This window comes from Triturus cristatus, chromosome 11 (assembly GCF_964204655.1).
Source record: "Triturus cristatus chromosome 11, aTriCri1.1, whole genome shotgun sequence".
NCBI classification, from domain to species: Eukaryota; Metazoa; Chordata; class Amphibia; order Caudata; family Salamandridae; genus Triturus; species Triturus cristatus.
In genome coordinates, this window is record NC_140594.1 from 1,109,328,657 (window position 1) to 1,109,355,908 (window position 27,252).

At 47.5% G+C, this 27,252-nt stretch overlaps 1 protein-coding gene across 4 annotated transcripts in view; it reads left to right on the top strand.

The window, feature by feature from the left end:
* The first annotated feature begins 20,442 nt into the window (after positions 1–20,442).
* Positions 20,443–27,252, top strand: part of LOC146786095 (mitochondrial ubiquitin ligase activator of nfkb 1-A-like) — a 45,146-nt gene continuing 38,336 nt past the window's right edge. The window contains exons 1-2 of one of the 4 annotated variants that reach the window (XM_085635587.1): positions 20,501–20,577; positions 25,172–25,260. In XM_085635587.1, the coding sequence (XP_085491713.1) occupies positions 25,203–25,260 (58 nt within the window). In that variant the 5' untranslated portion in view covers positions 20,501–20,577; positions 25,172–25,202. Of the gene's footprint in view, positions 20,578–20,821; positions 20,954–25,171; positions 25,261–27,252 lie in introns of those variants that run through there. The other 3 variants (XM_085635583.1, XM_085635585.1, XM_085635584.1) reach the window with 3 other exon arrangements.

The window sequence follows — 27,252 nt, forward strand, 5'->3', positions numbered from 1 at the left end:
GCAGTATCACAAGTTCATCCTATGATTACCACGACATACAACAGGGGAATCAGTGTTATCAGATCACACAAAGACTGCTAGTTGAGCACAACCTGTTCCCCGGTTCGAGGGGCTCCTTTCTCCCTTATTCAGTTACCACTTACCTGATCAGGGTTAACATCTGTTCATATCAAGTACTAGAAGAATAGGCTACCCTCTTATACAAGAACACGCAGCTCAGGTTGATTCGCTACAAACTGGATACTTTATTTAGTTACTACATACACACTCACAAAACATAATACATGTCATAACCTGCAAAGAAAAGTGAAAGATTAAGTTGTACACTCTAATAAAAAGGGGTTGACATCACCTTGGTCGTATGTAGCCTGCACTCAATGGTCATCTAGGTTCCCTTCTCGTCTGTGCCTCGGCTTCGCCTGGAAGTCACACCTCCGCAGTCACGGATATACTCCCGTCTCCCTCTCCGAGTCACTGGGACCTCTTCCTCATCGGCTACTCTCTTCTCTTTGGAATATCTATTTCTCGGTTTTTCTTCACCTTCAAGTTTGTCATCTGTCTTCCCTGAAATAAGTAGTAGCTTTACTGCTAACGGCCAGGGGCCGCCTACGGACTAAAAAGCAAGTGCCAGTATCTGCCTCAGACTTTCACTAATATAGAGGTGCATTCTCTCATGGAAAATTCCAGCCCGTAACCTGCCGCCCACCAAATTCTTGTACCTCCCCGTGCCAAGGACACATTCCCAGCCGGCCGGCCTGATGTAGTGTCTTCGGCATGAAGAAAAATACAATCCTTCGATAAGGGCCGGCCTGAACCGGTTCTCTCCAAGCGAATAACACCTCCTAACTAAAACATCACCCTCAACCTAGAAGCTTCCCAAGCTGCCGGAGCAGAAAGAAAGATGGAGTCTCTCCCGTTTGAGGCCTACCAGGCCTGAATTCAGCACGGCTCCATGAAATACCCTCACTACAGGACAAGTTATCCCTAATACTAACGAATCTATCCCCTAGGCTATGTGTGCAAGCCCTGATCTATGGGGAAGAGCACAGGATCATGTCAAAGGGCCTAGTAAATAGGCTCCATTCACTACTCTAACCCTTAGACTTGGATGGAAAGAGACTGAAGTCATATTGATTTCCCTTTAACACAAGAAAGGCCGGGAAAATCGAGCAGTACAAGTGTCTAAGCCAATGGTTAGATATTGTAAGTGCAGTGCTGCCATTAAGAGTATATGTGGTGCTGGGAGTTTGTCATTACGAACTCCACAGCACCAGAATGGCATTATTGAAAACTGGGAAGTTTGGTGTCAAACTTCTCAGCACATTAATCCCACACTTATGACAGTGTGGGTTCAATGAAAAATGCCCTCAGGGGGCATCTTAGAAATGCCCCCTGAAAAACGACCTAATACTGGTGTCCAGGCTGAGTGGCTGCTCGCCAGCTGCCACCACCAGACATGTTTCGGACCCGTGGGTCGGGAGCCTGCTGCTCTCGGGGTTCTGAAACAATGCACATCCTGGGACAAGGTGCCAACCCAGGATGGGCAGGGTCCACGAAAAGGAAAGCTTCAAAGGCTTGCCGCCTTTGTGAGCTTCCCCAGGCCTTTTGCTGCTTCCTGCAACTGGCCCCCACCGGTTCAGACCCCACTTTGGGCGGGAAAACCAAGTGAGAAAGGGAGGTGTGCCAGCTTTGCCAACCCCACCCCTCAGGTGGGGGAGGCGAGGTGAAGCACAACTCTCAGTCCCCTCCATCTTGCAGATTGGGGGACCCAGCCAACCAGAGTGAGGCATATGTTCCCCTCCCACTGGCGGGTGGCATAATAGGGGTGTACCCACCCCTAAGGAAGGGACCCATTGGTCCCAACCTTTACCTACCAGTAAAGCCCCTAAATCTAGTATTTAGGGGCAACCCTGAACCTTTCCTCTTCAGACAAGAATCAACAAGAAGAAAAGAAGAAGAAGGCCGGAAGAAGCCACGCTAGAACTAAGAGGAGGAGGACGTCCACTGACTTGTCCTCAGCCCTACCGGCCTCTCTGCACCTCGAACCTGCTCCATTAAAATCCCAATGCTTCTTGCAGCCAGCAGCCTCAAGAACCTGAAAGACCTGCTCTGCCTTCCAAACCAAAGACTTTGTCTTTTGTGACGACCGGATTTGCTCACCAACAGACTCAGACTCCAGCCAAAAGCGTGAGTCTGCACCACTCTGCACCCCGCACCCACGGCCCGAGTTCGAGTGGCCCAACACCACGAGGAGGTCTCCCCGGTGCTTGCAGTCTCTTTCTGGAGGACCGTCATGACCGCGACCGAAGCTGGTAAGAAAACCCGACGCCTAAAGACACCCCTGCACCCGACGCCCCACGGCCTTGGGTGGCGCAACCAATGGAGTCCCAGCATCCCCAGGCATCCCAACTTATCTCTCTAAATGGTGGACACCTCTAGAAGATCTTCGTAGCCGAGCCTGCAGTCTTTGTTGCAACCGGAGAATCCCCATTAAAAACAACAGGGCACCCGATGCCAAAACAGCACCCTGCACCCAGCCGCCCCAGCGCCGCTGAGGGTGTTCTTTGGGTGCTAACTCGGATCGCCCTTTGGCCTGCGCCTAACACCAGGAGCTGTGCTCCCGCAACCTTGTGGCCTGCTTGTGAGCATCCACCAACCGGAGGCCCCTATCCCCCATTGGATAACATTGGTCCTCAGCACTCTGCAACCGGCCGCCCTAGTGCCACTGAGGGTGTCTCAAGAGTGCATCCTAAACCCTGGGGGAACCCTGGTTCTAACCCCAGAATACCAACTCCCACAACCAAGTACTTACCTGTCAAGCGATAACCATATTTTCTCTATAGGAATACATTGACTGTTTTCCTTGAAAATTGTTATGTAAGTTGGTTTTGTATGAGAACATGAAAAACTGCAAATACCTAAAAACTGCTTTACTTACCTTTCCTCTAAGAAATGTCCCATTGTCATATCTAGGCATATCACACTGAGTAGAAAAAGTAATCCTTAAAGTAATCTGGAAGTAATCAAAAGTAATCTAACAGTAATTTCCACTGTATTGAAACATTTACAAACCTGTACCACAGACATTTTCATTCAGCTTGCTTGTATTGTTCAACCTGCCTTGAAAAGTACCATTTACACTTACCTGTACCAGGCTTGCTTGGTTCTAGAAAATAAATATACCTAAATAATATTTTTTTATACAAACAAATTGGTCTGAGTTCAGTCTTTGAGTGTGTGACATCATTTGCTACCTGAGTGTGTGCAACAAATGCTTAACACTACCCTCTGATAAAACCTTACTGCTCGACCACACTACCACAAATGGAGAGTAAGGTGCTATCTACTTTTACCTCTACCTACCTTTGTTGTTCCACTGGACTCTGTGCACACTATACCTTATTTTGGTATAGTATATACAGAGCCAGCTTCCTACAATGCTGTGCAGCATAGCTAAAGATTTTTTTTAAAGCATTTGACGTTGCTGCCTGTGTTATTTTGTGGGCAGGCACAACACCATTTGTGCACCTACAAAATGGTGGAGATTTGTTTTTCTTTTTCATGACCGATCCGAGTCGGAACTTAAACGAAAAAGGAAAAAAATGGATGGTCATTGTAAAGAGCCACATGCCTCCAACTGCACTCCAATGCGCTGGAATGCATCTGTATAGTAAGCATTTTGTGGTTTACAATACAGCGCACAGTACATCAGCAAAACCCTCCATGGCCTCGATTGCCTTGCAAGGTCATGTGACCACTTTGTTTCAGCTGCCCTTCCCTCACTCACTCTCACTTCCTTCCCCACCTATGAGATAGTTACAAAAAAAAGGGACTCATCATAACAGGCTTGCAGATTACCAATGAAAGAGGCTGCGGAAAGGGCTTGTTTCAATTCCATGGATGGTCATTGTAAAGCGCCACATGCCACCAACTGCCCTCCCAGGCACTAGAGTGCATCTGTCAAATAAGTGTTTTGTGGTTTAGAATACAGCGCACAGTACAGAAGCAACCACATGGTTTGCTGTGTTGTAGATTTACATGTTAAAAGCAAATGATCAGTAAAAGGCTTATTGCAAGACAAAATAAATTAATGTATTTTCAACAGACGGCACCCCACCTTTGAGATGTAGGTTTGGTAAATGTTGATGCCAGCACCCAAGTAAATTCACATTACTCAGATTTTGAAACTGCAACCTGCCAGGGGCACAAAAGAGGCACTTTGCTTGTGCACGGTCTCTAAACATTGTGCAAACTATAAATACAACAGTGGTAAAAAATAATACAATACAATACAATTACATAACACCTTAAGGCTGACATAGCTAAGTGCTGCAAGAATTTGTTACTGTTATACAAATTAACAGGATTAATTTTATGAACCTCAGAACATCCAAGGGCCGAGTTAGTCCTGCCAGGATCCGGCCATGTGACCCAGTAACGTAACAGTACAGTGGCCTAATGAGCTGGCTTACCACTTTCTTGCAATGACCTTGACATCTAGGTGGTCGCTGTAAATCCAATTCACTAATTGAAAGGGCGGTATGGTCAGACTATACCATGTTTATGTCAGACCAGAGAGACACAACAGAGACCCACTAAACAGTACGTAGTAGTAGAAGGAATACATGTAATAAAGGATTCCTGAATTTCAATCTATGTATGCAATGATCTCCGTATATTGATGATTGTTGCCCGTGATACTTTTAGCCAGTCAGATAGCTCAGTGGGTTGGGTGCCTGCAGCAAGCATGCATGTGTAACATGCACGTCACAAGTATGAAATGCACTAAGGCACACGGTACCGTCTGTTCTTGAGCGGTGAACAAAATAAGTATCATGATTTTACTAGGTAATTTTGGCAGCACTTGTTAAAGGGAATTAACACATTTCATATTGTGTTTGGTTCTCTATCAAATGGTAAATTTAATTTGGGATGCCTTGTTCATGTATGCCCGTGGTTACACAAAGGAGTAACGGCGCATCAGCTGTGGTGCTACATCTGCGTGGGGAACACTTACCATCTGGCCATGCAATGCTGAAACACATTGACAAAACCATGGGCTTTTGCGTTGCCGAGACCGATTGGCTTTGTCAAGGTTATTTTTCATTATCTTCCTCTTTCTTGTTTCGAAATGTTGGTATGTGTGGATACAAGTACCTTGTTCATGCTCTGGGGGAGGGACAAACAATGAAGAGGAAGTGTAGTGTGTGCCTCTAGGCAACACGCCAAGTACGACACACAGGCAGAACAAGGATGCAAATTGTTCCTTTAATGAAATACTCCACACACAGAAAACAGGTCTGCACGGTTCCTCTGCCACCGCAACTGTCTCTAAACAGAATACTCAGGGCACAGGAATCCGTATTACACTACGGTTCCAATGGAACATGCCTAGTACACAAAACATACCAGGAAGGAAGGTCCACACAAGCTGGTGAATAAGCAAGCAAGCAAATGAGAGTGAAAATAAAGCCACAATGGTAAGCAATGGGCAGGCTCTAAGCTAACATTGCATACATGCCAACATTTTAGAAGAGTAAAGTGTGAGATTTCAAAATAATAGTAAGGAGAATGCATTTCTCCCATCGACTTCTGTTGAGGCCGGAATCGGGTCTTTTGTCAAGTATAGGACTTGCAACTGTGCTGCTGCAGGATCGGATATTAGAAATGCAAATATATATATTTTTCCTTTGCCTGTCAGTAGCATGGATAATGCAGCTGCCCGCGGCGCCTTGTCACGGGGACTCCCTCCTCTGGGCGTCCCCTCTCGGGTCTGGCGCCTCTTTGGCGTCATTTCCAGTGCGCGATAGGGCTGGGGACAGGTATTTATACCTGCCCCCACCCACTGGCCACCCTCTTTGTCCCACCGTTGGACACGCTGTCAAAAGCCTACGGTAGGCAGAGAGAGTGTGACAAAGGAGCAGGTTACTTGCAGTGCACACTCAGAGTCACACAAGACAAGTCCCTGTAGCCAGAAGCCTGCCAAGGAATCTGTTTTTTGGATGTAGGAATCGGGAGACTAGCCTTGAAATCGGTAGACTCCCGCCTGAATCGGAGGGTTGGCATGTATGACAATGCGCCTTGTGACAAACACTGCATGCGCTGTCTAGCAGGTAAGACCTAAAAGCACCCATTAGCATACTGTAAATTTGGAATTGTCGCACTTAATTCATACAGCCCAATATGTTTACAGCAAGGCTGTACTACAGGGCATAGCACCATAGCTACCAAGTTTCCCAGGTCTATGCATGTCTAGATAGAATTTTGGAACTTGTAGCCCTAGTTTTATACTGGGTTTAATCAGACTCCAAGTCCCACCACAATACTACCAAAAAAAACTGGGCCGTGCCAAACTAGTCCTGCATGGTCTTGGGCAACTTGGCTTTGTTTGACCACAGCAATCTGTAGATGATGCCTTTGAAGGGGTCTCTCCTACTTCTACAATTTATACACAATAAAGTACCATTTTCACTAACAAATCTGGTCTGTTGACTGCTTCACAAAAAAGTGAATTTTAAGTATGAATTGTCAGTTAGCATGGCGCCCAGGGGTGGTCCATAATTTTTGAAGGCAGAACTCCAGTCATTTTCTGTGTTTAGGTCTTGCCTGAGCCAGAGCGCATGCGCTGCTCTGCGAGGCTTATTGTAAGGACTTCCAACTCCCACAGCTTTTCCTTGTGTGGCACAGAGTCCTCCCCCACGCATTTGGTTGGCTGTTGCCTGTGTCATTGTGTTTTTGTAGCCTGCCAATGGCTAAACGCGGGAGCATGTCCCACCTTTTAGACAAATGTTCACTCCCACAGCCTATGCCTTGCGGGAGCGAGCAGAGCACCAGCTGCATTCCGGGAGCGAGCAGCGGTGCGCAGGGTGCCATCTGTTGTGGATGAAGTTACTTTGATGTCGCTTTCACTTTCGCGGCCGCTTGGCCGCGCTTGTTTTATAAATGTAAATGAAGACTGTCAGACCCTTCTTTTCAAACTTGGGCCCTCATGATTCCACCTTTCCTTTGCCACAACTCGATCCCTTATTTACGGATTAGATAATCACCCAATTAATTTTTGTTCAATTTTGCAATGAGTGGGGTCACCGTGGAGAGAGGATGGTACGTAAAGGCCAGCGTTGCCAACCTTGGGGCTGGGGAACCCCCTAGTTCTAGTCTGGACACGACCCAACATCCTGTGATTCTGGGCGAAACTCTTAATCTTACTTGGCCTACAAAAAACATGAATTTGTCCTTGTGTAGATGAGTAACTGGTGCTCATGCAAAGGGTTCCAATGCCTGCGCGGTCGAATTCGATCCCTTAGTTCTGTCCAATGGCCAGTGCTGAGCTGCTAATTTGCATCTGCTTGTTGGCTGGGGCGTGTCGCAGCGAGGAGTGTGTTTGTGTAATGTGTAGTGCTGAAACAATGACAGTTTGTCCGCTTCACCCAAGGCTGCCTGCTGACGGTCATGTAGGCTGAGTGCCGCATACAGGGACCGTCCCAGGGCAGTGAAGCGGGTGACCGAGGTAAGAATGAGTATATATTGTAAAGACAGAGGCCCCCTGCTAATAGGGTACAGTTCCTTAAGGCAGGGCTAATAAATCTAATGTACAGACTTAAGGCAACATTTATATCACCATCATATGTTATCTACAATAAACTACACAATATACATACAAACCAAGGAGAACCAACAAATTCTGTTTTTCTTTACAAAATGAGCATTTTTATTATAGATAATGATACTGGAAAAATGTATTTTATATTAAAAAAGATTCCATTTATACCCATTCATTCATCTTCATTCATACAATGGTAAACTATCATACAGTAAAAAACACAATTTTCTTTGTTTTATACATATACAGTGATAACAATTGGTATCTAGTACTCAGACAGAAATAAAGTGGCACACAAAAAGCTGTTGGGACGCGCGTTTCGGCACTGAACTGTGCCTTCGTCAGGAAAAGTAGACACAATAGATGAGGATTGATGTCTTATGTCTCTTGAATGCATGGTCAGGAGTTCTCTTTTGTTACTGAAGGCTGTAAGGCACTGATTGCCTGTTAGCTAAGAATAGAGATGAGCTGAATAGTATATAACCAGAAACAGATTAATGTTTATTTGACCATCTATCCAGGGTTAAGATAAACCTGGCATCCAACTCGAATGGTGTCCTGTTTATTTTGATTCCAATATGTTTATCCAGCGGCAAGTAATTTTATTTTCTTGATAAATATAGTCGCCGGATAAGGAGAACCTCCGCCTGCCACGCTCGCCGCGTACGGTCGAGGTAAGAACGAGACCCTCCTGCCCAGCACAGCGAGCTGCTCCCTGGACGGCGCCCGTCCGTGTCACCGCCTCTGCCCGCTGCACCGCAATGAGAAACTTTGACCAATCAATCTCCTTCCAGGGAGAGTGGGGGCCCTTCCAGCTCACCATCTTCTTGCTGCTCAGCGCCAGCACGATCCCCAGTGGCTTCAATGGCATGTCCGTCATGTTCCTGTCCGCCACCTAGGAGCACCGCTGTCTGTGTAGCTGAAAGTTATATTACTTCCAATTTTTCCATTCTACCATGTATAAGTAGATTATGTGAATCTAACTGAAGGGGCATGCTGGAAAGATGAAGTGAAGTAGGATCTACATACATTTTCATAAGTGATAGGCCTTGTGAAATTGCATAATCTAAAACTGACTGTAATTTATCTAGCTCTTTTGAAAACCGCTAGCACAATTGTGCTGTGGTGGGTAAGACTAGTGCAGTACACCACAAAATAATGGCAATATTTCATTACCTCTACTTCACAATCAGGATTTGTAGTCTAATTATTAAAAGAATTGTGCTGCTGAATTCATCACTGCACACTGCTTCATTTCTCTAAAAGATATTGTTGGTGGGATTAGGTAGTGCACTAACTAACTCTGTCCCTCACTTACACTCACTAGCTCACTCTCTCAATCACTAACTCTCTCTCACTAAATCTCTCACTCTCTCACTAACTCTCTCACTCAGAAACTGACTCTCACTCACTAACTCTCACTAACACTCTCACTCTCACTAACTCACTCACTAACTCACACTCTCACTCACTAACTCTCACTAACTCTCTCACTAACTCACAAACTAACTGACTCTCACTCTCTATGACTAACTTCACTAACTTTCACTCTCTCTCACTCACTAACTCTCTTACTCTCACTAACTCTCTCTCTAACTAACTCTCTCACTCTCACTAACTAATTAACTCTATCACTCTCACTAACTAACTCTCTCACTCTCTCTAACTAACTCTCTCACTCTCTCTCACCAACTAACTCACTAAGTCACTCACTCTCACTAACTAGCTAACTAACTAAGCTTCACCCTCCTATTATTTATCCCCCCATAACAATAAAAACCATAACAAGCAAACATTGGGGCAGGCAGATACAAGTTGCCAGCATTCAAAAGACAAAAAAAAAACTCGACATTATTTATTATAAATACTTTTTTAATATGGTCGTTCAGTTCTACATAATACTTTCTTGGTCATATCTAAAGTAACAAAAATGCTTCACACACTTCTTTATTATAACTTTTCAGCATGTTGCAGACTTCTGTACAGCACAACTTAAAAACATACGCAAAGTCAATATCTATGGCTAAACACTTATAAGTGTAACAGTTAGTGCACCAGCATTTACTGCTGGCGCTTCCACAGATCCCCGCCCCTGCGCTCACACCGGCTGGCGTGAGCGCGTGTATAAATAAAGAGGGCAGAGATGCAAAGGCAGTCCGCATGTAATCAATACACTGTGTGCCCGGGTCTCAGTAGAGCGAGCCGTGAGGCCCCAGCGTGCAGCACGTAGCGGGAGGGTGGCCCCCCCGCAGACATTACACTGGCCACGAGAGCGGAGAAACACTTCGGAGTTGCAATTCACTCCTTTGAGACCACGAGGTCCCCTCCTGAGTGCAGCAGGCCTGCTGCAGGTGATCCCTGATTGGCATCAGTCCCTGAATAAGCTGCCACCTGGATACAACGACGATCCCAGCAGCTCTTCCCTACCGCCGCATCCACCCAGTGGACCATCAGCGCCACGTCATGGGGGTGAGTCGTGCATGCCCCAGGGGAAGCCACAAGAACACACTAGTGACCCATGCCAGCCCGCCGACCGCCACAAACCTGAGCACACGTGGGCCCCCACGAAGCCCAGTGCCCCTGTACCGTCACCTGTGCACGTAGGCCATCCGCAAGAGGCATGCATCCTCGCTAGGCTGCACATCAGCACCCACGCCCAGCACCATGGGGGATCAAGATGACGCCGCCCAGGCCCCTATGCCAGAGACTCCACAGCACCCCCCCCCTCGGGTGTCCTGCCTCCATTCAGTGAGTCGGCAGACCACTCCACGGCCGCACCAAGATGGCAAACCTGGCTTGGCCGCCTGGAGAACTACTTCATCGCCACGCGGGAAAAGTATGGGGCAGTGAAACGCTCGTTGCTGCTCCATTATGCGGGGGAGGAAATCAACCTTTTGTTTAAGCATCTACCGAACACAGGCCCCCCCGAAGACTACGCTGCAGCGGTCACAGCCCTAAATGCCCATTTCGATCCCCCAATGAACCCAGACTTCTAACACTTGAAGCTGAGGCAAGCCAAGCAAAGAGAGGGTGAGTCGGTAGACGCTTTTCACGCATGGCTCAGTGAACTAGCCACCACTCACCTCGTGGGAGACCGAGCCACAGAAGATATCACAGCCCAGCTGATCCTTGGGATACGCAGCAAAGTCTTACGAGGCCTCATACTCAGGCAGCCGAATATACCGATAAATGACGTCCTCATACTAGCACGGTCTCACGACCTGTTGGTGGCGCGGGAAGAAGAAATGGACATGGCATTAGTGCGTGGGGCGTAGAAGAGCGTCACTGTCAAACCAGAAAGAACTGACGCAGTCAGAACAAAAGACAAGACCCACAGACCACGAGATCACCAGCCACAGACCCCAAAGAACCGCTGTGGATAATGCGGGTATGACGAACATCCCTCACAGTCCTGGCCGGCACAAGTGAAAACCTGCACTAACTGTGGCATCGCGAACCACTTCGCATCTGTGTGCAGAAGGAAGACACAGCGCAAGGAAGGAAACTGACCCAAACCAATGAGGAGGATAATCCACCAACTATCGCAAGTCTCGCTAACGTCACAACCCGGAAGTAAAGCAAGAGAACAGATAGCCTACCAAGGGAACGATTCCACATCGGAAGACGAAGGGGAGACGTACCTAGTCTCATTCACCCGAGCCCTGAAGAGTAGGAGGCGACTCTAACCTCGCTGCACAATCCAGATCGCAGGGTCAGATGTCAATGCGGTAATTGACACTGGCGCATCAGTGACAGTAATGGGGATCCAGCAGTACAACAAGCTAAGACCCAAACCGGAACTCAGAACGTCGAAGGCCCAGATCTTCACATATGGTAGCGACTCGCCACTGCCGCTCCGAGGAAAAATGACTGTGCCAGTACGGTCAGAAGGCATCGAGATCACCATCGACATCCACGTAATTAACCAGGAGATGGACATGCTGCTCAGTAGCCATGCGGCTGAAGACTTAGTTCTGGTGATGTTCACCAGGAGAGTACAAGTGGACCAGACGGAAGAGTTGCTGAGCCAATTTGAAGAGCTCCATTAAATTACACATAGACCCAACTGTCCCGCCAACAGCCCTAAGACACCGGAGGATCCCTTTTCAACTCCGACCGCTGGTAGAGGAAGAATTACAGAAGCTTGAAGATCAAGGGGTCATGGAGAAAGTGTCAGGACACACGCCGTGGGTGTCACCCATGGTAATCGCGGAAAAGCCCCGTCAACCGGGGAAGATCAGACTCTGCATAGACATGCGCCTCCCAAACAAGGCTATTCGGCGCGAACGCCACATAACGCCGACGATGGATGGCATTGTGGCTGATCTGAACGGGTCCGGATGGTTCTTGAAGCTGGACTTGAATGCCGGCTGTCACCAACTAACACTTGCTAAGGACAGTCGGTACATAACTATGTTCAGCACACACCTAGACCTCCGGAGGTATAAACGGCTGAACTTCGGCATATCATCTGCCGCAGAAATATTCCAGAATGCCATCAAGGAGATCATGGCCGGACTCCCCGGGGTCTTAAACGTGAGTGATGATATCCTCATCCACTCAAAGACAGTGGAAGAACATTACCAGCATGTGAGAGCTACGCTAAAGCGACTTCTGGAACACGGGGTCATCTTACACAAGGAAAAGTGCCTGCTGTTCCAACAAACAATTGAGTTCTTTGTCTACACGTTCACTCAAGAAGGCATACAGTTTGACCCACGGAAATCCCAAGCTATTAAGACCGCAGCTGCACCGCTCACCGTAGTGGAAGTCCGCAGTTTCCTGGGAATGGCCACGTACTGCGGCCTGTTCATTCCAGACCTAGCCACCCTTGCGGAACCTCTCCAAAGCCTCACCCTGGCAGATGCCATGTGGCAATGGGGTCCAGCTGAAGAGACAGCGTTTCAGGCCATCAAGATGGCCCTCATCGACCACACCACGCTGGTGTACTTTGACCCCGCGAAGAAGACCGAAATACTTGTAGACGCCAGCCCCGTAGGCCTGGGGGCCATCCACACACAAGAGCAGGAGCCCGGGCGATGGGTCGCCTTAGCGTACGACAGCAAAGCGCTATCTCCAACGGAGAAACAATACTCTCAAATTGAAAGAGAAGCCCTAGCGATCCGCTGGGGCAGCAGACACTTTCACCTGTACATATGCGGACACCCGTTCACTGTTGTCATGGATCACCAACCCCTGGTACCGCTATTCAGAGGATCAGCGCCCCACCCCCCACCAAGCATTGAAAGCTGGGCAATCGGGCTCCAACACTACGACATGGCCGTGATCTACCGGCCCGGGGCAAGAACCCGGACGACTTCCTGTCAAGGCACCCAGACACACCCCGTCATAATCAAGGTTCGGAACACTATCCAAGGAGGGCTGTGGTGTCAATTCCTGCAGTCGGCGAATACATAATCAAGCCCAGAGAAGGAAAGTCTGATGCACATGTGGAGGGTCAGGAACGAACTGAGCCTCACCCAAGGAGGCATTCTCCTGAGAGGGACTTGCATCATCATTTTGGCATCCCTGCAGCTACGGGCAACACAACTCACCCACAGAGGGCACCAGGGAATGGAAAAGATGAAGGCCCGCATGAGAGAAACGGTCTGGTTCCCAGGGATGGATGCCCGGATAGAAGAGATCGTCCGGAAGTGCCCATCCTGCCAAATAACGAGCGGGCCCGAGAGACCAGCGCCCGTCCACACAGAAGAACACGGCCAAAGTCCGTGGGAAAAAGTAAGCGTGGACTTTGGGAGTTTCCCTGATGGGTGAGTCACACTAGCCCTCATCGATAACTACTCCAAACATCCGGTGGTAGAAGTCGTGAACTCAACAGCTTTCCTACATGTTGGCCCTGCCTTAGAGAAGATATTTGGCATGTTTGGATGTCCGGAGGAGCACCGTAGCAACAATGGGCCCCCATTCCAAGGGCACGAGTTCCGCGAATTCATGCACTACCATAGCACCCGGCACCGGCGTATCACCCCACAATGGCCCCAAGCCAATGGGGAGATTGAACGTTTCATGAGAACAATAAACAAGACCCTTTGCATTGCCGTGGTGGAGCAGAGTGACCCAGAGCAAGAGCTTCAGAGGTTCCTATGGGAGTAACGGAACACGCCACATTGCTCAATGCGCCAAACACCCTGGACGCTGATGTTCAACGGCACCCGCCGGGATGGTATCCCCACTGCTCCAGATTGGTCCCCCCTCCATTTCACGAAGAGGGGGCACTCAGGAGGAGAGAGAAGCGCAAGAACAATGCCAACCAGACTCGGAGAGCGGCATTTCGTCCACTCAAACAATGTCATCCTGAAAGACCAGAGGACCGGATGGAAGTTCAGGACTCGGTACGAACAAGGGCACTGGACAGTGGTCGACAGACAAGGGACCATGGTGACTGTCGAGAAAGCAGGAGGAACAGTGATCCGCAACATCTTGTGGTTCAAACAAGTAGACAGGCCCGTTTCTTCTGCTGCCATCGAGGACCACACTGAGGAGGCCGAGACCAGCCAGGGAGAGCCCCAAGGAGCTGATGACCACCACCCAGGGGTGACACTCTTGCCGGCAAGTCCAGAAGCTCCCGGGCCACACCAGATCTGCCTCCAATCCCCAGCACCTCCCGGTCCCTGCCCCAACCACCAGCAGGGGGCCCGCCAGGTATGCCCTGAGGGAGAATACTCCGCCGAGCACTCGCCTGAGAGACTTTGCCTGCTAAGTAAGTGAACTATGAGACTTTCGGGATCCAGTCTGTCGTGTCCCACAAAGACAAAGAACCCAGGTATGGTTTGTTACTCTTCTTTATTGCATGCTTGCATAGCGCTGCTGGTGCCCACGTCCTCCTGCGTCGCTTCATCCCCTCGACTGTCCCCTGCCCCACACCCCTGACCGGATGTGGTGTCCGGTTGCCCCTCAGTCCACATTGTCTGCTGCAGGGTCCTAGTACCCTGTCAAAGGTCACTGCATCTCCCCCCTGTGTCACAAAGAATGACGAGAAGTGACAATACACAGAGGTGTCGGTAGGTGATAGATGTAGGTCTGTCATGGCATAGTTTAGTGTGCTCCCCATCACTACATCTCTTCTATTAGTCTCTTTGGGCGCCAGCATGTTCTTCGCGGGCCGGCCTCCGTCCGTAGCTCTTCCTCTAACCCCTCTCTATTTCTTGTTTCCTCCTTGTCGTGCTCCTGCTTTCCTTGTTCTGCTGTCTCCTTGTCATCTTCCTTTAGTCCTTTGAAATGGGAGCTATTTCTTGTTATCCTCTGATGCTCTGACTCTGCCGTTATCATTGGGCCATTCACTCTTGTTACTGTGAGAGGGTCTTTGGAAAACATGCTGTCAGATTTTCTTTGTTGCCGTTGACGCACTATTACCATGTCTCCTTCCTTTATGTTCGACGGGATGGCGTGTCGCTTGGCGTCTGCATATCTCTTCATTTTTTCTTTCGCCTCTCTGTCCCTATCTGCAATGCTTCTATGATCAGGTGGTACTGTCGCCTCCATTTGTGGTAGCCTCGTCCGACTCGTTCTTCACAGTACTAGTTCTGCTGGGCACCTTCCCGCGGAGTTGTGGGGTGTGTTTCTGTAATCACGTAGTACTTGGCACAGTGCTTGACTAAGTGATATCTGTGCTAGCTTTGCCCTTTGAACTGCCTTTTTGATGTTCCCCATGAACCTCTCCACCATTCCATTTGCATGAGGCCATAGCGGTGTTATTTTCCTGTGGCTTATCCCTAGATAGACCATGAATCGGCGGAACTCTTCTCCCGAGAATGGCGGACCATTGTCTGTTTTCAGTGTCTCTGGCGAGCCCCACGCTGCAAAGATGTCATCCAATATCGGTAGTGTTGCTGTGGCTGATGTTGATGAGACCTGGCGTACTATCGGGAACCGTGAGTATTCGTCAATGACCACAAGCAGGTAGTTGCCTGTGTCTAGGGGCCCAAAGAAATCAGCTGCTAGTGTTGTCCATACCGCTCTTGGAAGATCCAACATTTGTAGTGACTCATGTTTAGCTGGTGGTCCTAGCACTTGACAGAGGTGGCATGTCGCTATAGTCTCTTCTACCATGCGATCCAGGCCCGGGAACCACACTTTCTCTCTTAGTAATTTCTTTGTCGCTACCACGCCTCGGTGTGACTCATGGGCCACATTGACCAGTTGTCTTCGGAGTGCGCTTGGTATCACAATTCTCGTCCCCCTCATCATTATCCCTGTATCTGTTTCTGACAGTTCCTCATGGATCTTCTTGAGAGCCAGCACTTCTTCTTTGCATACTCCTGTTCCCCAGGTGCAGTTGTTGTTGACGTTCTTCCATCTCTGCTTTCTTGTTATGTCCATTGCTGTTTGCAGCGTGGCATCACCCTTGCTCTCCTTTGCTAGTTCTAGTAGTGTTATCGGTGCTAGGGTGTTTTGCTTCAGTATGAAGTTGAGGTATTCTTTCGCCATTGATGTCGTCTCATGGACCTGCGGCAAAGGGTGTCTCGACATGTAGTCTTCCGGATTGTGTTCTTTCCCTGGCTTGTGCACAATCTTGAAGTCATAGCCCATCAGTCTTATGCCCCAGCGTTCAATCCTGGGTGGCATTTTCGCTGATGGGCTACCGTAGATCGTCACTAGCGACTGATGATCAGTTATTATTGTGAATGATTTACCATAAATGAACATGTGGTAGTGTTCACATGCCCATACCACTGCTAAGTTCTCCTTCTCTGGTTGCGAGTATGCTCTTTCAACGTCTGTTAAACTTTTGCTTGCATACGCAACAATTTTCCTGTGTGTGTCTCTTCCCGGCAGGTGCTGCGCTAGAATTGCTCCTAGTCCTACTGGGCTGGCATCGACCGTCAGTTCAGTGCACAGTAGCGGGTCGAAGTAGGCCAGGTGTTCCACCGTCATCACTGCTTTCCTTATTTCTTCGAATGCCTTGTGACATTCTTGGGACCAGATGAACTTCTGCCCTTGTTTGGTCAGTTCTCTTAGTGGTGTGCTCACTGTGGCGAAATCCTGTATGTATCACGCACAGTAGCTGGCGAGGCCCAGGAAGGATCTTACTTCCGCAACATCTGGCGGAGGAGTTGTGCTCTTCAGTGTTTCAACCTTGTTGGGATCTGGCCTCATCCCTTGTTTAGAGAAAATGTGTCCGAAGAACACTAGTTCACCTCTCCCCAGCTCACATTTCACTCCATTTATTGTTAGGCCTGCTTGCTCCAGTTGCGTGCACACTTGACGCAACGCTGCGTCATGCTCTTTGTCTGTTTTTCCAAATACCAAAAAGTCATCACTGTAGTTGAGGCTGTTCCGCACTGGCCTTATCACCTGCCGTATTGTTTCCTGGAATATCTCCGCTGCAGATGATATTCCGAAGCTTAGCCGCTTGTATCTGAATAGGCCCAGATGCGTGGAGAATGTTGTGATGTATCTGGACTGGTGATCTAATTCTAGCTGATGATATCCTTTGCACAAATCCAGCTTTGAGAACCGGCACGCTCCAGTGAGGCAGCTTATCATGTCATTTAGGTGTGGCCCCGGGTGACGTTCCCTTGCGATTGCTGTATTTGGGATCCTCATGTCCACGCAGATGCCGATCTTTGAGGTATTTTTCTTGGGAACTGCCACGATCGGAGACACCCACGCGTTGGTCCTTCCGCTGGTTCAATTATGTCTTGTGCCAGTAAGCTAGTTATTTCATTTTCAACTTGTGGTTGGAGATGTATTGGTACTCGTCTATCATGTTGAGCTACTGGCTTGATCGCTTCATTGATGTGCAGTGTTATTTGTTTCCCTTTCAGCTTACCAAGATCTTTTAGTATGGCAGGGTATTCTTGTAGAATGTTTTTCGTTTCCGACATGTGGTACGTCATAGCTAGTAGCCCCATCATCTGTGCCGTCACGTTGCTGAGCAGGCATGGTGCTGGGATGTCTCCTTTGAGCACATGTATTTCTTCTTGGTAGCATCTGTCTTTGTACGTCAAGATCTCCGTGAATTTTCCCATGTTTTCTACTGGCCTTTTGGAACCCCAAGTGAACACATCTACTGTTGACAGTAATAGCTGTGGTTTCACTCTCATTTTCTGGTATTCTGACATGCACATGATGTTGCATGTTGCTCCACTGTCAAGTACATACTTGGCTTGGTGGCTCCCTACACCAATGTCCACCGTGGCTGTCTTCTTTATTTGTTGTTTTTCCACAAGATGAATGTGTTCTGTCTCTTTTCCTTCTCTTGGTGCATCTGACATGAGGTATAATCATGCTTCCGACACAGGAGCTGCCGTTTCTTCTGCTTCATCAGAGGAGCTGCGATTCGCTGTTTCCATGTGTCGTGCGTACCTGTTACTGGTCATCCTTGGTCTCATTGTTCTGCCTCTTTCACTTCTGAATTGTCTAGTCATGCACGTGCTTGAGAAATGGTTGTCCCTGTTGCACTTCCTGCACTTTTGACCCATAGCAGGGCAGGCACCGACATGTGGGAATTCGAGGCCGCATCGGTAGCATGTTTGTTCGCCCTTCTTTGGTACAGTCTGCGCCTGGAATTCCTTATTTTTGAAGTTCCCAGTGACGCGATGTGCTACCGCTATTTTCTTCTCTTTTCCTAGCTCCATCTGCTTGGCGTGCTCTGTGGCCCTTGCTTCCGTGCGAGCCATCGTCAATATTTTTTCCAGCGTCGTTGGTTCCTTCAGAATGCGTGCTCTGAACTCCACCGATTGACAACCTTCGATGATGCGCAGTCTTATTGCTTGCTCATTGTCAAACTTGTCAAACTCGCAGTATGTGACCAATTTTCTTAGTCTCGTTGCAAAGTCATCTAGACTCTCTTCTCCTTGTTGGCATGCGGCGTTGAATGTGTACCTCTCGAAGTCGACATTTCGTTGGGGGTCAAATTCTTGGGTGAGACACTTTATCACTCCTTTGTAATCCGCCGTTTGATCGGCGGGGAATGTTAACAGTAAATCCTCTATTTCATCCCCTGCAAGATTCAGAGGCAGGTGTAGTTGCTTGCTGTCTGGGACATCAGTGGCACTCATATAGCGCTCAAACTTCCTGATCCATCTTTCCCACTGGATGCCCGCCTGTGGCTCCGATAGACTGAACGGTAGAGGCCTGCGGAATATTGCTTGCGTGCTCATCTTCTCATCATTGTCGCTCATTTTCCTTTTCTTGTCTTTCTTTTATTTATTTATTTGTCTGTATTTATTTCTTTCTTTATTTCCTTCCTTTGTCCTTTTGCTGCCACTGTCTCTTGCTTGCTTTCGCTCTTTTGCCTTCTTTTATGCCCTTTTTCCTTTATTTTTCTGTATTTCTATTGATTCCAATGGCTGCCTGACGTCAAAATGGCCGCCGTGCTGTTCTTCGTTCCTATTGGCCCGTTTTGCCTGACTTCAAGATGGCCGCCGTAGTCTTGCGAGAGTTTCTTTGAATCCCGCGCGCTTTCCCATTCAGTTTGGTTCTGTTTCTGCACGCTCCGGTGCTTCGCTTCCCGGGCGGGGCGCTTAAATTATTTAATTTATTCTGCTGTTTGCGCTCTTACCACTGCACTTTTTCCGCGGCCGGGGTGGGCTCCCGCGTCGCTTCAGCTTCGCTCCTTCCCTCAGACCAGGGTGGGCTCCTGGCACTGCTCCCCTCAGATCAGGGTGGGCCCCTGGCTTTTCCCACTCGGGGGAATCGGCGCGATGATCACGGATCGTCGCAGTTCCTCTCCAGTCGTCCAGCGGACCAGGGTGGGCTCCTGGTTCGTCACGCCTGCTTCTGGCAGGTCAGGGAGGACGACGATTCGCTTCTTCCTGTTCTCTATGCATCCCACCTTCGTTGCCAGTTGTTGTGTCTCACAAAGACAAAGGACCCAGGTATGGTTTGTTACTCTTCTTTATTGCATGCTTGCATAGCGCTGCTTGTGCCCACGTCCTCCTGCGTCGCTTCGTCCCCTCGACTGTCCCCTGCCTCACACCCCTGACCGGATGTGGTGTCCGGTTGCCCCTCAGTCCACATTGTCTGCTGCAGGGTCCTAGTGCCCTGCCTAGGTAACTACACAATCGAGGACTGAGTTAAGATGGGATGTAACAGCGCACCAGTGTTTCCCGCTGGCGCGCGTCAACAGATCCCCGACCCACGCTCACGCCAGCTGGCGTGATCGCGTATATAAATAAAGAGGGCGGAGCGGCGAAGGCAGTTCATGTGTAATCAATACACTGTGTGCCCGTGTCTCTGTACACCGCGCTGCTAGGCCCCAGGGTGTGGCCCCCCGCCGCAGACATTACAATAAGTTCCCAAAGCAGAGATGTATTGGCTATGCCAATGCTTGTTTTTTAAGCAGTTTGCGGCATAAACGGGTTTAAAGGTAAGTCTAGATCCAGAAGATATACTTAAACGGAAATGTTTACCATCATTTAAACTGCAGGTTTTTCAATATGATAAATAAACACCCCAGTTTTCCAGTACCACAATTTACAAGCATGTAATAAGGTGTATCGTTATTCAAATATAACGTGTTTAATAACCACTGTAAAGCATTACATATTGTATAAAAAGATTAAAATGATAAAGCAAATGGCTCGTAAAGAGTGTGCAAGCAAACGTTGTGCGTTATTTCTAAAAAAAACTCTCAGTACAAGTCCGTTTCAGTTAATCGTTCAAAGAGGGACACAGAATCCAGATGACATGATGACGCGTTCTACGGCTGTTAAATGTGAGTGTTCCGTCTCCGGCTCGCGCTTTTCGTTTCCTGGGAGTTGTAGTTCACACATAAATTGTGAAACCATGGAACAGAGCAGGGGTTACTGGGAGTTGTAGTCCCAAATACGCAATTTTTCCTGGATTCTGCAGGGCGTGGAGCTCCTACGGACTACGAATCCCAGTGAGACGTTCTGCTGACCGGCTCACCTTGGCCTCGGTTACGGGTTGCACTTGCAGCGGAACCTGGCAACCGGCCCAGGTGGAAGAGTGCAGACCCGGCCTGGGCTGCTGAGTAGGCCAGGAGTGGGGTAGGTGATGTCTAGAGCAGGGTTAAGGTGGGGGGAGTGGTCTTGGGTCTGTTGGGGCGAACTAGAGAGCGTAGCGGGGATAATTAATCAGAGGAAAGTGATGCTGTCACTTGCTGGAGTGAACGAGCTTAGGTTTTTCCGTGGAGTGTTTAAAGGCGCTTGCCAAGATTATGCTGTTAAACATGAAAGTCCCTTTTCACTTGTTTTTGCTTTTTGACAAGATTACTTAACGGTCACCCTCACTGTCGGCCATATCGCAAGGGGCTGATTTAGTTGAAAGTAAAACACGTACCCGATTTCGACAGAGTGACGTAACGTCTGGGATGAATGACGGATGTGACCGATAATGGTTAGTAAGGGGACGCAAAGATCACAGGTTAGTTTAACAACCTGCAGTTCTGAACAGTTTTTTTTTTTACTTCATCTCCCAACCGAAGATAGATTTGTTTGAGGTTTTAAGTAGCGAGTTATAGCTGTTTCAGATAGCTAAAATCACAACATTGCATTGGTATGGATCCTTACCCAAAGCTCACAAGACTTATAGGTCCATGAATGAGGAACCTATCAACAGATAATTTCTTTGCATTCTAGTATTTTCACTTGTGTGTGTATAACGGGGTAACTATTTAATGCAGTTTTATAGAGAGCAAACTTTACCCAAAGGTGTCAGAGAGCTTTACAAAAGAACCAGGGAAGTTACAAAAGGTACACCTAGATAGACGAACCATGCAAAAAAAGTTACATATAGCCAGTTACAACGCTGCCTACAACTAAACACCAACAAAACGGAAGTACTCATCATGGGCCCAAACCCTGATGCCTGGTGGCCCCCCGCCCTCGGAAGCCCGCCCACCCCCATGGACCACGCATGCAACCTGGGAATCATCCTGGACTCAGAGCTCTAAATGGACCGCCAGATCAACTCCGTCTCGTCCTCCTGCTTCCACACCCTCCGCCTCCTACGTAAGACCTTCAAATGGATCCTCCTCGAACACAGAAAGACCGTCACTCACGCCCTGGTCACCAGCAGGCTCGACTACGGCAAAGCACTCTATGCCAGAATAAACAAAAACCTCACCCGCAAGCTACAGAACACCCAAAACGCCTCCGCTGCAAGACTGGTCCTCAACCTGCCAAGACACTGCCACATCTCCCAGCACCTGCTCACACTCCACTGGCTCCCCATCGAAGCTAGAGTCACCTTCAAGATGCTAACCCACGCTCACAAGGCCCTCCACGACACTGGACCAGCATGCCTGAACAGCCAACTCAAATTCCACGCACCCCAAAGGACCCTACGATTAGCCCAGCTCTCCTACGCCGTGGTCCCCCCCGCATCAGAAAGACCAGAGCGGGAGGCCGCTCTTTCTGCACGGCCAGAGCCTGGAATGACCTTCCGCTCGGCCAGAGCCTGGAACGACCTTCCGCTCCACCTCAGACAGACAACATCGCTCCCCATCTTCGCAAGAAACCTCAAAACCTGGCTCTTCGACAGACCCCCTCCTTGATGGACTGGAACCTGCGACCCCCCCGCGCCTTGACACCCTTACGGGTGAGTAGTCGTGCTTAACAAACACTTGATTGATTGACAACGCTAACAAGTTGCATATTTTGTATTGTAAAAAATAGAAAAGTGTCAGCGTTAAGTTAAAACGGGAGTAAAATACATATTTACAAAGTTGACATCATGTGAGTGCTAGATGGCCGTAAAGGTCAAGAATTGGTTTGAATTTTGCCAGGAAGTGCCGTTGGAGGAGGAGAATTTTAAGATCAGTTTTGAAAGTCCAGAAAGAGGTGGTGGTTCGGAGGGATGGAGGAAGTGAGTCCCTGATTCTGGCCGCATTACCAGAGAAGGATTGAGACCTAAATCTTTTCCTTTTGAAGGTAGGAGGTTCGAGCAGTAAGTTTTCCGCATAGCGTAAAGGTCTAAAGCCGCCTGGGATTTTCATTAGCCAGATAGCATGGTGTGGAGGTGTGCAAGGCTTTGTGGGTGAGACCGAGAGTTTTGTAAAATGACCTTTCTTCGATAAGAGGCCAGCGAAGAACCAACAGCAGTATGGGTGTGATGTGATCATTTCTTTTAGCCCCATAAAGGAAGCGAGCTTCTGAGTGGAGGATGGGTTTTAGAGGGGAAAGGTGGGATTTGGGGAGGCCAGCAAGGAGAGAGTTGCAGTATTCCAATCTGGAAAGAACCAAAGCTTGAACCAAGGCTTTTAGGTCTTACTCAGGAAAGAAGTGCCGAACCCTCTAGAGAAGTTGCAGTTGGTAATGTGCATTCTTGGCGATGGTACTGATATGGTTCTGTAAGTTGAGCCTTTTGTCTAGGATAGAGCCTAGAGATCTGGCACGGTCAACAATGGTAGGCTTGTTGTTGAGAATGTTTGGATTGTTCATCCAAGATTGGATAGGCGGAGGAGATAATGAGGTCGAGAGGAGAAGGATTACTAGGGCTACAATTTTAAGAATAAACCTAGATGAAGTACTCCGGTCACAAAAGAAGTGCACATTCATATCTGAAGCTCCCTCTGGGCACTATATCTCTAACCTCACCTTGTATTGCTGTTATATTAAATAGTGAAGTAATAACATCTATATTAATAATCCAACTACACCTTTACAATAAAACTCATGGTGTTGAAAAACAGCATACTTTAACATCTAAACAAAGGTTGTCAAAAGTGTTAGAATTATAGGCTGATAACTTTATTTACTCCCTTAATATTTTCACACTGTGGTGAAAATTGTTTATCTTACGTACTTATAGTTTTCTGTCACCGTATACTGCACTTTTGAAATAAACTTAAAAATTCCAAATAAATTTAAGTAGCTAAAAATGCTTCTTAAAGCACATCATTAAATATTGGCTGAGCTCAACCCTACACTTTATGGACAAAATTAAAAATGGAATGATAAAATGCTTTTTTGATAATTTGGTTGGCAAACTGAAATTTACGTGGGGGCGAATCAGATTGGCCGAGAAAGTTATTTCTCCCATCTTCAATGTCATGGTTTGTAAACTTGCACCTAACCTAAAAACAAAAAAAAATTTAAAACGCAAATTCTTGCCTATACGGTTTGCATCGGGTTCTATTATTGCGAGGCTGCCTGGCACATTGGTGCATTGGTCTTCAAAATACCACCCAGTGATCCAAGCCCCCTTCTTCCTAGCCCTCCATGATTTTATATGGGTATGGGCTATTTTCCCTCCTGACCTACTCTGGACCAGAGTGTTGAAGAGGTTATTATCACGTTGTCCAACCTTGCCCAGGGACCGAGGAGTGAAGGCTAGCGTGGGAGCAATGTCGCCTACCACTCAAGTGTTGGCTCTCCACCTTTGGTCAAGGTCAGAAGACCAATGTGTTCATCATAATGGACTCTCCAATCTGTGCTATTTTCCACACCTATCAGTTGACTTTAGGAAAACTGGTTTGTCACTCTGTGTATCCATCGAAGAGCTATCTAGATCTTGAAAGCAGCACTGTTTCCAACGGCCGAGTCATGTATAGCCAGCTCTTAAGTCAGAAAGCCTCAGTTGGGGATGCATGAGCTGTGGTGGCAGGTTCTGGCCCTGAGCCTCCAGGGTGCGGATGTGTGAAGGTGTCAGGGGGCAGAGAGGGTTGGTTGCTGGAACAGGCCGATGGCCAGGCCCTTCTAGCTTGACCATGTACAGAGGGCTTGTAAGGCAGGGTGATTGAGCACATTGCTTTGCCTTTGGCCAGCACCCACAGCCTGCTGGACAAAGCTAAAGGCTGAGGCCTGTGGGACAAGGCAAAGGGTGCCATTGAAGGCCACATCCTGGGCTTAGTGGGAACTGTAGCAGAGGTCAAAGTATGTCCTAGAAAAACTAAAGGAATTCAGGTTAATTACTGGCCACTCATATTGCGAAAAAGCTTCAGGTTAGGGGCTGTTGTGGTTCTGATACAAACCCTTATAACCTCTGAGATTCCTCAGTATTTTTTTTTTAAATTCTTTTTATTGTTAAATCAAAACACTGTCACAGTGTATATTTGACAGAAATTGTAAGGCATGGTTGTTAGTGATACATTATACACAATTCCACAGAAACCTGCGAAGTATATTTTACAGTGCACAATAGAACATTAAGTTGTTAGTTCCTCTCGGGGCGGCTGTGCCGGTAATGCGGGTGACTCACATATGGTACCTCTATAGTCATTCCATTTCTCCCATATTTGTATCCATTTTCTAGGGCATCCTCTTGTGACATATACTGTTTTTTGTCGAAACATGGACCAATCCATGTTTCCTTCCCATTCCCTCAGCGTCAGAGCTGTGTGGACTCCCCACTTTCTTGCAATGTTCCATTTAGCGACCATCAAGTCTAGTGCTACCCAGGTTTTTTCTTTTATTGCTCAAGTCAGTCGGTTCCCATATATTTAGGAGACATCGCTTGGCCTCCATTGTTATCGTCTGCCCCAGAACTTCCCCCATACATGAGGTAACTGCACTCCAATATGTTGCTATGTGAGGGCATTCCCACAGTATATGAAACAAGTATTTTCAAAGCAATAGGTTTTGCATTTTTTAAAGTTAGAGCTGTTGGCTTTGAAATTGACTGCTTTTTACTTTTGCTTAGTATAAAGTGTATTTCAAGAATCTGGCGTAAAATGGAGGAGAATGAGAGACGCACTGGAGATGAATGGGAGAGAAAGACGCTGAAGGCAGGTGAAGTAAAACCAAACAAAGGTATAATGGAGACACAAAGTAGAGCAAAACATTGGTGGGAACAATAATATTTATAGAGACACAGGATAGAAGAAAATAGACTTTCAATACTGCACTGGCTAAAAAAAAAGTGTTTATTTCAGCACCATGATATGAACGGAAATGTTTGTACCTCTGCTATATTGAAAGCTTGTTTACAGTAACACTTACAAATGCGTCCAGCTGAATTGCGTCACGGCTGCAAGAAGGGATCTATCACTTTAATAAATTGAATAAAGCCAACATATTAACTCGACGTGTTGTTGTTACTGATCGTATAACTCCCACATAATATAAAGGAAGACACAAAAAAGAAGCATTCTTTCCTTCCCTGCAGTATCTGACTTAGTGGACAGGGTATCCCAAGGCAGACAGAACAAAATTCTGAAACCGAAAGTACACTTAACTGTACAAAACAGAGAGCAAAATTTAAACATTTGGCAAACATTTTACATCACTTAAGTATTTTTTAAGAAGTATATGCCGTAATATTGACTGCAATCATGCAAACGTCCGTATTCTGTAATCTAAAAAAAAAAGCAATGTTGCATAGAAGAACTACACATAAAGGTACTAGGTAATCTCGTGTAATGATAAACGTCTGCCTTCTGGCTGCAAATACCGGCGTCTTCCTGTGGGAACACGGATCAGCCGCTCCGGAGACCCTAAGGGGAAAGACGCCAAAAGCTACACTTTGTCGTTCGCAGGCTCGGTAGTAGATAGAGCAGAAACGCGGCATTCACGTTAATGTCGAAAACAATGTTTCTCTTTTACTTTCACACGTTTACAGAAACGGACGTGTCCGAAAGGCGAACTATTTTATGGATAAACTAATCGTTGAAGGGAATTACCGCCTTTCAGATCATGGTCCTTCTCACCGCACTTTTAGATTAAAACACTTCTCTACACCCAAAATGGCGGGCAGACTGCAGGTTAAAAAGCCGAATACGCGGTCTAGTGTTCAAGGAAGCTTCGGACATGACTGTCTCGAGGGCAGGTAGGCGTATCACGTGAGGCGGTTCTGGGGTCTGGACGTGCAACATCCCACCAGCTTGCGCTGTGCCCCGGAGAGTCAGCGTGGCAATAGTAGGAAAGGCTGGGGATTCGAGGCCTAGGCGGCTTTAGAGGAACACTGTGCTCTTCGGTCATTACGCTTGTGTTATTTTCCTTCCTGCCACCAAAGCCTAAGGGAACGGAAGGTGGTCTGACGGGAAGACAGGCAAGGGTGGAGAAGAAGGAACAAGAGTAGCAAAGCCCCAAGGAGCCACCAGTGACCGCGCAGGTGAGGCGGAGGCCCGTGTAGGACCGTAGGTAACAAGAACACTAGTAAATATACTGTTTTATTTCCATTATATCATAAACATACAGGGGGAAGAACAGAAATGGCCAGTTCCCAGTAAAAAGCTGGTATTCCTTCACCCTGCAGTGGACATCATTCTGTAGACTAAAAACCAGTGTTGTAGTATTCAAACCATAACAGTTGTGCTTTTATACAAAGATTACAGCAAATGAAAAGTCATAACTCTGATCTTTGCCCACAACTGTAGGGTGCTTCATATACAAACCAGCAAGGTATGAGCTGATTGCGTGTTATAGAGAACACAAGATGTCGGCATAGTTTCACTCTTTAAAAGCTATTGCAATAAAGCATATTGTGCTGATTTGGGACTACAAAGCCTAGAGTGAATCTGTTGTTAAATGCTTAGTATTTGTATAGTGCAGCCCTTGAGATATGAACGATGAAGTTATCTTGTACCCCAAATGGAACGATGAATGTTGCAAAGCATTTAAATCGAAGACCTAAATGACTCTAATTCGCGTAATTTTAGCACGGTGGTTTCATCTCTAATGACAAAACACATTGATGAATTGTGGAGACGTCTAAATAATATACGAGATTTAATAAGTCTCCTTTATTATTTTTTATTTCACTGTTCCTATCGCTAAGTATAT